Source organism: Pan paniscus, chromosome 7 (genome assembly GCF_029289425.2).
Source record: "Pan paniscus chromosome 7, NHGRI_mPanPan1-v2.0_pri, whole genome shotgun sequence".
Taxonomy (NCBI): domain Eukaryota; kingdom Metazoa; phylum Chordata; class Mammalia; order Primates; family Hominidae; genus Pan; species Pan paniscus.
The window spans coordinates 126793327-126808987 of NC_073256.2; the positions used below are offsets into that span (position 1 = coordinate 126793327).

The window sequence follows — 15661 nt, forward strand, 5'->3', positions numbered from 1 at the left end:
GTATAAAATGGGACTGAAGCTAGCTCCTGGAATGAATGAAATGAGTGGGGAGAATGCTACCATTCCACAGAGGAATTATTGACTCAGAAGGGGACATCCTTTGTTGGCAGTCACATAGGCAGATGCAATACCAGAAGTCGAGCCAGCCCTGCCTCTGTTAGGTGGCAAGGAGCATGAAAAGTCCATAAACAGAATGATTATATACCACTGCTTCATGCCCAATTTGCTACAGTCCATCTTTATGAAGCAGAAATCCTTCTCAAAGGGACATCTGAAGGTACATTTTCAACAGGAAGGAATGATTGAATTAAACAGTGAAATAACAATTTTACTTTTGATGCCTATCACCCTTATGCTATGCACTCCTCCACTGCCACAGGATTTTGGAACATTTTATTGATCCTTGTTCTTCTGTATCAATCAAGTCATCACTTACCATATCATTAAATAGCTCTCTTTTTAGCCTATAATTTGGGATGGCTGAAGGGAGGTGGGGATGGTTAATGGGTACAAAAAATAGCTAGAAAGAATGAATAAGACCTAGTATTTGATAGCACAACAGGGTGGCTAAAGTCAATAATAATTTAATAGTACATTTAAAAACAATTAAAATATAATTTGATTGTTTATAACACAAAGGATAAAGGCTTGAGGGGATGGATACCCCATTTTACATGTTATGATTATTATGCATTGCATGGCTGTATCAAAACATCTCATGTACCCCACAAATATATACACCTAATATGTATCCACAAAAAAAACTAAAAATTTTTTAAAAATTAAAAAATGTATCTACTGTGCACTAATTTCAAGATGTATTACATTTGATGGAGTTCATGGATTTTCTTTACCCTAAATGTTACAAGACCTTTAAACAAGAATATCATGATTGTTAAAAATAACAGCGTTCCCTTGATATTACCAGTCAAGACAAAATAAATGTATCCGCTTCTAACAGGTATTTCTTTTTTTCTTTTGAGATGGAGTCTCACTCTGTTGCCAAGGTTGGATTGCAGTGGTGTGATCTCAGCTCACTGCAACCTCCACCTACCAGGTTCAAGCAATTCTCCTGCCTCTGCCTTGGCCTCCTGAGTAGCTGGGGTTACAGGCGCGTGCCACCCCGCCCAGCTAATTTTTTGTATTTTTAGTTAGAGATGGGATTTCACCATGTTGGTCAGGCTGGTCTCGAGCTCCTGACCTCGTGATCCACCCACTTTGGCCTCCCAAAGTGCTGGGATTACAGGCGTGAGCCACCACACCCGGTCTCTAACAAATATTTCTAGATCTGCTTTAATATAGGTCAGACAGTCCACCTGGATCAAGTAGATGTATTAGTATTTGTTATTTTCAGTACACTGTTAGTGTTAAAAATGCCATTTCCCATCCCCCAAAATTGTTCTACAACCTTCCAAAAAGTGGTTTGTAGTTGTAAATCAAGTTTTAAAATCTAAAAACAGGCTGCCTTTCTCTTCAAAAAATGGAATTATTTAATCACAAAGGCACAGCATACAGTTCAGTTTTGATATCATTTGCAGTCTCCTTTTCCCTTATAAAAGGTCCTGTTCAGTATGCCAAATTTTCTAAGTTGTGGTTTTTAAAATTTTAGAATTGTATAATCAGTTGTACAATTCTACGCTGAGGCCCTAAGTACTTTTTTTTTTTAATTTAAAGACCACTTTAACTTAATGTCTAATGTTTGCATACAATTTTCTAAAACTGATATGTGTAGTCTAATCTTTGATGAGCTAGAGGTGGATCCCATGATGAGTTTATGAACCCTGAAGAAAATGGGACTATAAGGTACCCAAACAAACTAGTCAGTTAATAACTACAGTGGTAGCTGATGAAAGATTATTGTTAAACTGTATTTGATTATTTGAATGGAAATACTTATATATGTGTTACAAACTCTTGTAGCTTTAATGCTTAACTGTAATTTATGGGATTCCAATGCAGTTATGATTTAATGGAAAATCTGAATCTGAGTTATACATTTAAAAGGTACTGTGCAACCATTTATATCTACAACTAACACCCTTCTAAAGCACTTAGAACAATGGACAATGCTACTCCAGGGAACTTTCCTGGAAGTGTTATAAAGTTCCAGTTTTGCTTCTTAGCAGCGGACTGAACTTACTGTTCTATGCCTGGTATTGTTCATGAAAATTGTTGACTCCATTCTTGTGTCTTGTTTTGTTAATGTGCTCTACGCCAATGCCTGTGCTTCTTAGTTTCCTTACTTGTTGTTACACAATGTTATTTTACATTCCTATGGCTACTGCCAAGGCTACAAATAAAAGAAAGCCTATATTTGTACACAATGCTAAATCTTTTACTGCCAATGTAAGTTTCTGCTTGCTGTGCCTTGTTATGGCTGCTTTTCTGTGCTAATAAAGCTCCCATGATGGTCTTCTTGTGGGAAAAAATATTTTACTCTATAAAATTTTAATGCTTTTTAAAGTGTATTTGCTTAAACATTACCACTGATCTATACAACAAATTCATCAACCATATTTCAGCTGGACTTACACTTGCATAGACCTTCTGGATCTCGTAAGAACGAAATACACTGGGACAAATATTTCTCTTCAGAGGATTAGTTTACATAAAGCATCAGAATCACAGTCCTTCTATGTGGATGTAGTGTACATTGGACACACATCTACAATCTCAACATTGGATGGTATGTTGTATCATTTTATCTCTGCTTTAATCTAAATATAGTAAAATCTTACCATGGAAATTATTTTTATATTCTGCAGCATGGATAGAAACATTAATATCTAAATATTAATGAGTCACTCTTTTATCTGAATAATATTATGATTTTATTTTGTAATGAATAGTGCAAGGTGATTATTCCAAGGATAAATGAATCCTTAATGAAAACTTTCTCACAATAGCAAGAACTTGCTTTATAGTCCAGGATTTTGTTTATGGATAAATACACTATGTCAAACATTTTCTTTTTGCTTTGTTTTATTTTTGAGAAACCAACTACCATGAGAGAGATCTATTCCCAAAATGCAACTATTGACATTGACATCTGTCTACTAAGATTGACTTGAAACTTTCCATAGACTTAAGAGTGATAATTAATAATACTACAAATGAAACCTTCATTTCAATAGTGTTAGCATTGTGTTTCTAGTCATGTTAATAGACATGACATTTATTAGATGTAATAATAATAAAAATTAAACTCTACGATCTTTTAAAAAATTAACCTAACTCCAAACAGTCACCTTAAAAGTGACTTTTCCCATTTTTGAGAGGAACATTAGAATCCTTTTCTTTGAAACTGCTTTCAAGTGCAAGGTGGTGAGTTAACTGATTTTTTTTTTAATGTAAATGCTACTACTTCATTGTCACTCCTTTTGAATCTGCTGTCACCAGACCTACATTATGATTGGTAGAACATGTATAAGACAGATGGATTGTGCTGGGATAAATGTTGTCGTTCATTAAATGATATTCACTTAGCACCTACTATGTGTCAGGCATTGTGTCAAGTATAAGAAAAGAGCAATGAAGATGACAATCTTTGTCCTGCCCTCATGAAGCACACATCCTAGTGAGCACCACATTTGGGGGATGTAGAACAGAACAAAGCTAACTAACCACAGAAGGCTGCAGGAAACCCAGGGATTGGTGGCCTTTAAATATTTGGTTTTTACTTGATAGGGTTCATATGTCAAAAGACATAGAGCTTCATAATATAAAAGTGAAAGTTTAGCAAGCTTCATAAACTACTTGCCTTCAGGTCTTCTTTCTAATACTTGATTTTAAATACTTCATGACAATGTTGATATTATTTGATGATTTTATTTTTAGCAATAGAAGCAATGCAATTTTATCTCCTCTCTATTAGGTTAATTTTACATGGCAAAAACCACAGTTACTTTTACACCAACCTAATATTTTTATTTATATTCTTTAGAAATGCCCAAGAGAAGACTTCCTGCATTAGCAAATAAAGGAATATTCTTAGAGCACTTTCAGGTGAATCAGACCAAAACAAATGGGCCAACTATGACAAACCAATATTCTGTTACCATGACTTCATACAATTGCAGTTACAATATACCCATGATGGCTGTGAGCTTTGGGCAGGTAAGCCTAGAATTTTGCATTAATTTTTATGTAGTGAATTTTATTTTTAATTTTTTTAAATAACCAACATACAGATGGAATATTTTAACAGGAAAAGACAACTAACTATTCTAAGGTTATATGAAGATTTGGAGTATGAAAATTGACTTTAAGTATTTAAAAAATTCTTACAGAAATATGTCTATGGGAAGGAAAACAGGGAGAAATATCCTTAAAAAACAAAGTCATATTTAAGTAGAGTTTTCTCTGTGGATGTAAAAGAAAAAATTATGGTCTCTTCCAATAAACATCCTGAAACAGATATTATTGAGAGAAAAATTGAGATTCTGCATTATGCTTTTTAATTGTTTTGTTATACACACCATTTATTTTTGCTTGTATGAAAATTTATACAACGGAAGAAAGAAGTGGTTTTTCATAATTCCAGAAGGACCTGAACAATTTTTTGTACATTTGTAATAAGATTAATATTAAATATTACAAATATAATGAAAAATTTTAAATTAAATTTCTATAAAAATATTCAATGAGTTAATATAATTTCCTACCGCAAACCAAAAACAAGTATAATAAGCTCAAGATTAAAGATTAAATAATCATTAACCATTGTAATTGGATTAGAGCCTCACAGAAAATTTTTGCAAAGTAAACAATTTTATGATTAAAATTACTGAAAAATTATAAAAACTCCAAAAAAATTGCCTTTATCCCATCCTGGCCCAATGTTTTAGTCTTAATATCTTCAAGATTAGCATCTTACAAATGCTTTTCAGTGCTTTACTCTTAGCTCTATTAGAAAATATAATAACTGGCCGGGCGCGGTGGCTCACGCCTGTAATACCAGCACTTTGGGAGGCCGAGGCGGGCGGATCATGAGGTCAGAAGATCGAGACCATCCGGGCTAACATGGTGAAACCCCATCTCCACTAAAAAATACAAAAAAATTAGCCGGGCGTGGTGGCGGGGGCCTGTAGTCCCAGCTCCTTCCGAGGCTGAGGCAGGAGAATGGCGTGAACCCGGGAGGCGGAGCTTGCAGTGAGCGGAGATCGCGCCACTGCACTTCAGCCTGGGCGACAGAGCGAGACTCTGTCTCAAAAAAAAGAAAACATAATAACTAATTCAAGGCTCTGTATTCTCGAAGCATCTGTGTCAAAATTCTCCCATTTTTCAAGATTCCTCAATAAACTAATTGGTAACTGTAACCTCTATCTTTAATTATTCATCAAAGTTTACATTGAAGAATACAGGACTTAGATTTTTGTGACCTTTTAAAAAAATTCAAGGGATAGATACATGTAATTATATGCACATATGTTAAATGTATAGATCAATAAATTGTTTTAAGAACTTTAACTTTGACATAATTGTAGATTCACATGCAGTTGTAAGAAATAGCACAGAACTATTTTTATATCCTTTACCCATTTTCCCCCAATGATAATTTTTTTGTATAATATAGCATAATATCATAACCAGGAAATTGACATGATAAAATCCACTGAACTTATTCAGATTTTTCCAGGGCTGTGTGTGTGTGTGCGTGTTTGTGTAGTTCTTATACAATTTTATCATAGGTGTAGATTCATCTGACCACCACCAGAACAGTTCTATTACGAGTATCTCTTGTGCTACCTTTTTGTAGCCATGCTGTCACAGCCATCTCCCTCGTTCCATTCCTCCTGCACTCACTTATATATGGCAACCACAAATTCATTCTCTCAATAATTTTGTCGTTTCAAGAATGCTACAAAAATGGAATCAGATGTCATATAATCACACAAATACATAGCTTTTGGATACTGGCTTTTTTTTTTAACTCAGCATAATTCCCTTGAGATCCATTCAAATTGTGTTGATCGATTTATTCATTTTAATTGCTGAGTATATTTACTGTTATGGATGTACCAGTTTGTTTACTCACCCGTTGAAGGACATTTGAGTTGTTTCTTGGTTTTGGCTATTATGAATTAAACTGCTATGAACATTCATCTATAGGCTTTTGTGAGACATAAGTTTCCATTTTTTCTGGGTTAAATTCCCAACAGTGCAATTATAGGGTTGTACGGTAAGAACATGTATAGTTTTTAAAGAAACTACCATATTTTTTTTCTGAAGTGGTTGTACCATTTTAGATTCCCACCAGCAGTGTACGATCCAGTTTCTGCACAATCTTGCCAGTGTTTGGTGATGTCACTATTTTTAATTTTAGGCGTTCTGGTAGGGTGTGTAACGATGGTTCATTTTCATTTTAATTGATATTCCCTAATGGCTAATGATGTTGAACATCTTTTTATGAACTTATTTGCCACCTACATATCTTCTACTGTGAAATGTCTAGGTATAATTCTTTTGTCAGATATATGGTTTGCAAATATTTTCTCCCAGACTGTACCTCACCTTTTCATCTTCTTCATAAGGTCTTTGACAAAACAAAGTTTTAAAAATTTTATGAGGCCATATTTATCACTTTTTTTTTTCTTTTTTGAACGGTGCTTTTGGTTTCAAGTCTAAGAACTTACTTAGCTCTAGGTCCTGAGGATTTTTCTTCTTTTTTTTTTCTAAAAATCCTATAGATTTACACTTTATATTTAAGGGCATGATCCATTTTGTGTTAATTTTTACATGTAAGATGTGATTTTTCGTTGAGGTTCATTTGTTTGCCTATGCCTCCAGTTGTTTCAGCACCATTTATTGAAAAGGCTATCTTTCTTCCATTTAATTACATTGGAACCTTTGTCAAAAATCATATTTGTGTGGGCATATTTCTGAGTTTTCTATTCTTTCCATTGGTGTATGTGTCAGTCCTTCCACCAATACCACACGTTCTTGACTATTGTATCTGAATAGTTAGACTTAACATTGAGTAGAGTGATTCTTCTCACTTTATTTTTCTTGTGCAAAATTGCTTTAGCTATTCTAGGTCCTGTGCCTTCCCATATAAATTTTAAAATAAGCTTATTTATGTCTACAAAAAAACTTTGCTGGTATTTTGACAATAATTACATTTAATCTATAGACTGTTTTGGAGAGAATTGACACCATTGTGATATTGAGTCTTCCAATCCATGAACACAGTATGTCTCTCCATTTATTTGTCTTCTTTGTGCTTTACCAGCATATTTAGGTCTTCATTTATTACATTTATCAGCATTTTGCAATTTTCAGTTCAGGTCTAGTACGTGTTTTGTGAGATTTATAAACGTGTTTCATTTTCTTCGAGCAGTTGTAAATGGTCTTGTGTTTTTAAATTCGATTTCCACATGCTCGTTATTTGTATATAGAAATGTAATTGATTTTTGTGTCTTTATCTTGTATCTTATAACCTACTGAATTCAACACATTTTTACAAAGTAGATACACTCATGTAATCACACCCAGATGAAGATAATCATTAGCTCCCCAAGTACCTTCCTTGAACCGCTCTTCTTTCTTAAACTCACTCCTCACCCCAATAACCACTCTTTTGACATCTACTACCCTGAATTGTTTTCGATTGTTCTTAAACTTCATATCAATAGAATCATACAGTGTGTACTCCTTTGAATCTAGCTTCTTTCATTCAATTTTGTGAGATTCACATTGCATATACTGTAGTTTCATTCTCTTTGATTGCTGTACATTTTTCCATAGTATAAATATACCATAATTTATCCATTCTATTGAACAACTTTTGCATTATTTCCAGGTTGGGGCTATTATGAATATAGCTGCTAGGAACATTCTTGCTTATGTCTTTTAGCACTAATGTTTATTCATTCTGTGGTCTAGAAGGCTTATCATTTTAAATTTTACAATAGTAACAGATAACTATAAGGTATCAGAAACAGGAGAATATAATTTTCACTATTAGGGTTACAATCTATGAATTTCTACAGCATGTGCTGCTTCTGTCAATTGATTAGCACTGAACATTAAACAAGTATTTTTTTTTTTTAGCCTGGGTCTGCCACTGTATAAATCATAAATTTTCTTAAATTGTTGGTTAACTTTTCAAGCCTCCATGTACTATTTTTTAAAAAATCATTTTAGTTTTTTAATAGCCAAGACCACATCTCATGCTCCTTTGCCTCTCTGCAGTGATTAGCACTGTACCTTGAACAGAGTGCCTGCTCAATAAATATTTGTTCCTTGAGTGATGGAGGGTGCATTCTGAATTAATGAGGTATTACTGCAGTTCCAGCTGATTGCTGCACAGATGAATGAGTTGACTTTGGCCTCATTATTGCAGCCATATAGGTATGGCCTGTGTTGATTTATGTGACACTCCTTAATGTTCTGAAGAATCCTGAATACATGAGGCTCATTTATGTCATGTCACAGGATTGTACCATGATGAAATAGAAATCATGTAAGCCATTGTTAAGTTTAATCATTTTATCAATATTTATTTTGGAAATTAGATAATCACACATGAGACAGAGAACGAGTTTGTCTACAGAGGAAATAATTGGCCAGGCGAGTCAAAAATTCGTATTCGAAGAATTCAAGCTGCATCTCCACCTCTAAGTGGCAGCTTTGACATTCAAGCTTATGGACATATTCTTAAAGGTATATGAAAAAATTTTAAAATATTGGTGTATATGCACACACATATGTATAACATTATAAAGTGTTAAATGTTGCTTAACTTGAGAATTACTACTTATTGATACATACAAATATTTATTGATATATAAGTAAATATGTGATATATTAAAGTCACACATACATATATATTAATATATACCATATTAGGGTCAATTAATAGCCAATCATAAAGGTGTTTCAAATCCTTCTTTTTAATAGATTAGGAAATACTTCACCCATCCAAAGCTAACATTATTTATTTCGATTGTTTTCCCTTAAAAATAATATTTTAAAAAGTCTGCAAAATTTTATAACAATTTTTTATAGCCATTTTTTAAAGGCAGTTGAAATTATGACTTTCATAAGTCAAAACTTTCTATAATACATGCATTTTCAAAAATAAGCATTCATTACCTACTATGGTAGCCATAAACAATAACAATAATATTAAAATAGAAAAGTTGAGAATTGGAATATGATTTTAAAAGTCATCTATAATTTAATTATCTAAGTCTGTGCTATTCAGTATGGTAGCCATGAGTCATATGTGGCTACTGAGCACTTAAAATGTGACTAGTGCCACATGTCAAAATATAACATTTGAATATAAGGGAGTATATGCAATTTATTACTATTAAAATATTTTACCTGGTTTTGTTTTCTTTCTAAAATATAGCTACCAGAAAATATACAATTATGTATCTGGTTCACATTATTTATCAGTTGTACAGGACTAATCTAGATAACTATAATAAACATTTTGGTGTACTCCTTTTTAGTAGTATTTCTCTTATAATTTACATAATTGAGAGTATGTCAGTAACATGAAGCTAAACTATTCAGGGCAAGTGACATTTTTATGTTTTTGTCACTGCTTTATCCACTACACTGGTGACATTCTCAAATGTTTGTTTCTCTTTATATTCATGACTTATAGGTTATCAGTATTTTCAAAGACATACAAATTAACATTGTTATTAATTTAATCAAAATTGATTTTAAAAATAAAAGTATTTCTATATTAAAAGATCATTTTAACACTCAATATACTCTGACACTAAAAGGATTTTATTTTTAATATCAAAATGAATTGATATGAAAACATCGACTGATATTTGATATTTGTGAACTGATATTAAAAATATTTGGTCCAAGGCCACAGTTTGAGGTACATTACTCATATAATTTTTAAAAATAATTATTTATTATTATTTTGAAATTGATAAAATTGCATATATTTTATTTCCAGGAAATATATACATTCTTGGCATAAGTAGAATTCAAATTTTATTTTTACTACATTGGAGGGGGACATAGAGTTTGCAAGTGATAATACATAGTACACATTTCATGTGCTTTAAAGATAAAATTGGTGTGAATATATTTTATTTTATTATTATTATTTTTTTGAGACGGAGTCTCACTGTCACCAAGGCTGGAGTGCAGTGGCACGATCTTGGACACTACAACCTCCGCCTCCCGGGTTCAAGTGGTTCTCCTGCCTCAGCCTCCCGAGTAGCTGGGATTACAGGCACGCACCACCATGCCCAGCTAATTTTTGTATTTTTAGTAGAGATGGGGTTTCACCATGTTGGCCAGGCTGATCTCAAATGCCTGACCTCAGGTGACCCGCCCGCTTTGGCCTCCCAAAGTGCTGAGATTACAGGCGTGAGCCACCACATCCGGCCGGTTTGTGAATTGTGACTCCTGCTGTTTGCCACCCCTCTGTGAGTGCAGGCCTCCCCGCTGCTGTGTCAGCTGCAGATCTGCAGTTTGCACTCCAGAGTCTGGAGGGAATGGGAAGAATCTCAGTTACACGAGAGGGAACCTGTGCTGGCTACGCGTGGAACATCAAATGGAGAAGCACCTGTGGAAAGCAGAATCTTCTACAGGTTCCCTCATTTGGCTTGGCTTCTCTTTTCTTCTATGTGCTGTTTGCTTATTTGGACCCTGCATTATTCCAAAAAGAACTGGAGGCTATGTTTATTATAAAAATGCAAACCACAAACTAAAATTTCTTTAAAAGGAAATTAAGGAGAAGGTTTTTTTCTAAATTAAGCTGATCCAGTGTTCTCTTTCATGGAGAATAGCTGTTGGTACTTTACTCCATATCCCACTTAGAAAAAGTCCAGAAATGTGTGTGTTAGAATCCCCTTGACAGGGGCAGGTGGAGCACAGTCAGGACTGGTCTCAGAACTAAACCGAACTAAATCCAGATGTATGCTAAGGGGGTCCCAAAGAGAATCAGCCTCACTATCATTCTACCACGAGAGCTGTATTTTGGGGCCTTGGATCTTTTGTGGTTATAAAGATGATTTTTCCAAGTTCATAAGGGAGTAACACCTTAGGCTGTCATCTAATTACCTTTCTTTAGTTAGAAGGAAGAAGAGAATGGGGGAAAGGAGTCAGGCCCAGAGTATGTGAAGGAGAGGAGTCTAGGGACTCAGATTGTCAAACATTAAAAAGATGATGCTTTCAGCCAGGCACAGTGGCTCATGCCTGTAATCCCAGCATTTTGGGAGGCTGAGGCAGGTGGATCACAGGAGTTCGAGATGAGCCTGACCAACATGGTGAAATCCTGTTTCTACTAAAAATACAAAATTAGCTGGACGTGGTAGTGCACGCCTGTAATCCCAGCTACCTGGGAGGCTGAGGCAGGAGAATCGCTTGAACCTGGGAGACGGAGATTGCAGTGAGCCGAGATTGTGCCATTGCCATTGCACTCCAGCCTGGGCAACAAGAGCAAAACTCTGTCTCAAAAAAAAAAAAAAAAATGCTTTCTGGTGATGATGGGAGTGCAAGGAAATAGTTTCTTCTATGCAATGTTGGTGAGAATTAAAATTAGGACAACCTTTTGGGAAGATAACTTAGTAGTATCTTAATACAGAGACCTTATGATTCATCACTATCACTTATGTAACTCTATTCTACTGAAATAATAAGATAAATGTGAAATGATATGGCACAAAGGTAGTCACTGCAGCATTATTTGTAAAAGTAAAACCTAGAAACCTAAATCCCCATCAATAGCAGAAGGATTGGTGTAACTTTCACATTGAACACTATGCAGCCATGTGTAGACCCACATATATTTACCTGGAAAGAAATTCATGACATAAAGTGGAAACAAATGCAGAACTCTACTTATGAAATCATTTGGGGAAGGAGAGGAAGTGGAGAAGATAAGGAAGTGGGGGCAAAAACAACTATGTAAACATAGAAAACAAGTCTGTATGGTTGTGCAAAATAGTAATAGTCATAAGGATATGGGGGTTATTTTTAAAAAAATACATGGCTGGGAACTGAAATTAGAGAACTCCACAATGAAGATAGGTCTAGTGACTGACCTCCCTTGGTGTCTCTGCTGGTGTCTGTGCATCTACTCTCTTCCATCTTTTCTAATCAGTCTCTTCTGCTTATTCATTGTTTCTGTTCCATATCATTTGGCTCACACATGGGCCAGCATGGAGACTCCTATCTCTTTGCTAGTCCCTGAATACATCAGAAGGTTGCCATATTTGCAGAGGAATTTTGTGAAGAACAAATTGTATATACTGATTTAACTTGGCTTTATTTTTACCATTGGAAGAACATATAATTCCAAAATTGGGTGAAAAACCAGGGTAAAGGTAAAAAATGATACAAGGAAAAGTTGACTCTCAGATAGAAAGATGACTCAATTTTTCAATTATTTAAGAATAATTTATCCATTATCATATTCAGAAAAAGCATAGGACATTTTGAGAAAATCAAGTTTAGTAGATTCATTTTCTTTAGATTTATTTTTTAATTATAAAAATTCAAGTTAATTTTTGTTTTAATTCAAGTTGTAATTGATGCAATGTATGATAATGCAATGGTCTTAATTTTTTTTCTTGGATAGGTTATGTTCATTTTTGAAGAGGCTCCTTTTATTTAAAAAAAGTGACTACAATGGTTTTGAATTTTATTTTACATCCTTTGACTTTTATTCACCTTTGCCTATGCTGAAATTTAAAATGAAAAACTAGTGTCGTCATATTTGTTATAACCTTTCTAGTAAAATAATTGTGTGTAAAAATAGATTAATGATTCCAACATTATTGGAGAAAAGGCTAATATGACAGTTACAAGGATAAAGGAAGGTGGCTTATTCAGACAACATGTACTTGGAGACCTACTTCGTACACCCAGTCAACAGCCACAGGTATTTTTGAAACTTTTCTCATGATGCTTAATGTAATTTTAATAGTATAACTAGTTTGTAATATGTTAAAGACCTGGTGAAACAGGAGGTTTGACTTCTGTATTTCATGGGAACATTTGTCTTAATATTGATCAACTTGATAATATTATTTTACGATTTTTGGGAAAATTATCTTCCTTATGATAAAATAGTAGATTTTTTTAGCTCTACTATGCCAGAATTTGAAAATAGAGGAATCTTTCCTCCAATCTTTACAGCAGCTCTGTAAAGATGAAGAAATTAAAGTGAAAAGAGATTAGGTGACTTTCCCAAGGGCAAAAATGAATGAAATATCAAAGTACAAAAAATATAGATTAGTTTCAGTAAATTAGCAAACCAACAAAATTCCATCACTTTCGTTAAAACCTATTCATATTCTACTGCTGCCTCTTTGCCCGTGTTCTGTAGCTTCTTGTTTCTTTACTTGAAGGTTGAAGTCTACGTCAATGGAATTCCAGCTAAATGCTCAGGTGACTGTGGATTTACATGGGATTCCAACATTACTCCCCTAGTCTTGGCGACAAGCCCTTCTCAAGGTAACTTCCTGATTTTTAACCTATACTAGGGTGTGAAAGATAACCAGCAAAATGTAAACTCTGATAATGACTTTTAAAACTATGTTTCTACTAGTGTCACTAGCTAAAGCAAGCAAACAGTTCTACATTGTGAAAATTAAAAACCCTATCAGAGAAAAAAGCTATGGAAAGGGCACTAATTATTTATTTTTGAAAAAAAAATATTTCTTTTGAAGCTGAAATCTTGCCTTTGAAGTAGAGGATTTACTAATCTTAAACTTCTCCAGTTTCACCAGTTAGACTCAGTCTCTAAAATTTCACTTGGACACTGAGGAACTTTTGTTCAACTGTACCAGCTAGGGTATTAAGTGGAGTCTTTTATTCTATGAGACCACTTCCTCTAGGAGAGTTAGTATTAAAAGGCTAGTAACAAGACATCTGCTGTTTCATAAAAGAATATAATCGTGTCCTAGATTTGAGAATAAGAGATATAAAAATTATTGCCAGGAACTCAATCTAAGGAACACATTATGCCATTTCTTCATAAATGGTATTATTGCTTCAAAAATGTGATTATGCTTTGTGCCTGAGCAACTAAGGACTGAAATAAAACAGCAGGAATCAGGATAGTAAGGGATGGCTTTTTTCAATCAGAAAAATAAACTCATATGCTATAGTTACATATTTAGTCTTGGTGGATAGTAGGAAAATTCGCCAACTAATTTTATATTGGTACCTCCTAAAAAATTATTAAAATTTTAAAAGTAGTGCATTTTCGTGTTGAAAGAATATATTCTTCAGACTTTTTTAAATAGTGATGATACTAACTTTGGGATAATTCATGTTACATGGGGTTAAAACTCTCCAGAATAAGGATTTGATGAACTTTAATTTGGTTACAGTCCTTTGGTATCCTTATGTTTATATCCACTCTTGCATTTTGTAATGAATTCCCACTTTTTTTTCTTTTTTGAGACTGAGTCTTGCTGTCACCAGGCTGGAGTGCAGTAGTGTGATCTCAGCTCACTGCAACCTCTGCCTCCCGGGTTCAAGCGATTCTCCCACCTTAGCCACCCAAGTAGCTGAGACTACAGGTGCATACCACCACACTCAGATAATTTTTGTATTTTTAGTAGAGACAGGGTTTTACCATGTTGGCCAGGATGGTTGAATTCCCACTTTTACATGCACTTCCTGAAAAACTATTTCTTACCCAATATAACAATCTGAATTGCCTTTTGCCACATTTGGATCATTTTTAAAATTGTGAAAATTTAAGCATAAAGAAAACTACAAAAATACATATATTTTTCACTGAAAATTAACAGCTGTTAACATTGTGTCATATTTACTTCCAATCATCAATTTAAGAAAGAAATATTATAGGAACAGCTAAATTTCTCTTTAAGCACCATCCCTAGAAGACCTAGTCCCCTAAATAACTCTTGAGGGGCAATCACAGTAATTAATTATTGTGTGTGTATTCTTCCTTGACATTTTAAATACCTTTTGTATATAACACACACACACACACACACACACACACACACACACACGGTAATTTTGCCAGTTTTGTAAGCTTACAAATGAAATATTACAATGTAAATGTTATTTTGCGTATTACTTTTTTCATTCAGAATTCATTTTGAGATATATTTATGTGGTTTTATGTACACCTAATCAATCACCTTAAAGTATTTCATGAGTACACCAACTTACTAGTTCCTCTATTGGTGGACATTTAGATTGTTTACAAGTTTTCACTTTTACCAATAAGACTATATTGAACTTTCTTGTACAAACCTCCTATTGCATACGTGTTAGAGCTTCTTTAGAGTATATACCCAGACGTGCTATTACTGGATAACAATTGGTTGTATGAGTATTCGGTTTACTAGATGACCAAATTGCTCTCCCAAGTGGCTATACTACCAGCAAATATAATAGCAACATATCCCCTACATCCTTGCCAATATTGGAAGTGATCAGCTTCCTAATTTTAACTATTCCGATGGGTGAAAGTTAACACTTTTTAGAAATTTTTCTATTCCCTTATTAGTAATGTACATGATCATCTTCTCATATGTTTCTTGGACATTCAGATTATTTCTTCTGCAAAGTGTTAGCATCCTTTTTCCTTTTTTTATTGAATTGTCTTTTTAAAATTTACTTGTAACCATTTACTATATTTTATGTTTACCAATCCTTTGCACATGGCTTCTCTCAGTATATTAGCTGT

The 15661-nt window shown here is 34.0% G+C and overlaps 1 protein-coding gene across 1 annotated transcript in view; it reads left to right on the forward strand.

Annotated features, from left to right (window-relative positions):
- PKHD1L1 (PKHD1 like 1) overlaps positions 1-15661 on the forward strand; it is a 165337-nt gene that overhangs the window by 55066 nt on the left and 94610 nt on the right. Inside the window, exons 22-27 of the mRNA XM_063606533.1 lie at positions 2523-2686; positions 3944-4116; positions 8517-8664; positions 10420-10574; positions 12746-12868; positions 13338-13443. Of these exons, the coding sequence (XP_063462603.1) occupies positions 2523-2686; positions 3944-4116; positions 8517-8664; positions 10420-10574; positions 12746-12868; positions 13338-13443 (869 nt within the window). The remainder of the gene's footprint in view (positions 1-2522; positions 2687-3943; positions 4117-8516; positions 8665-10419; positions 10575-12745; positions 12869-13337; positions 13444-15661) is intronic.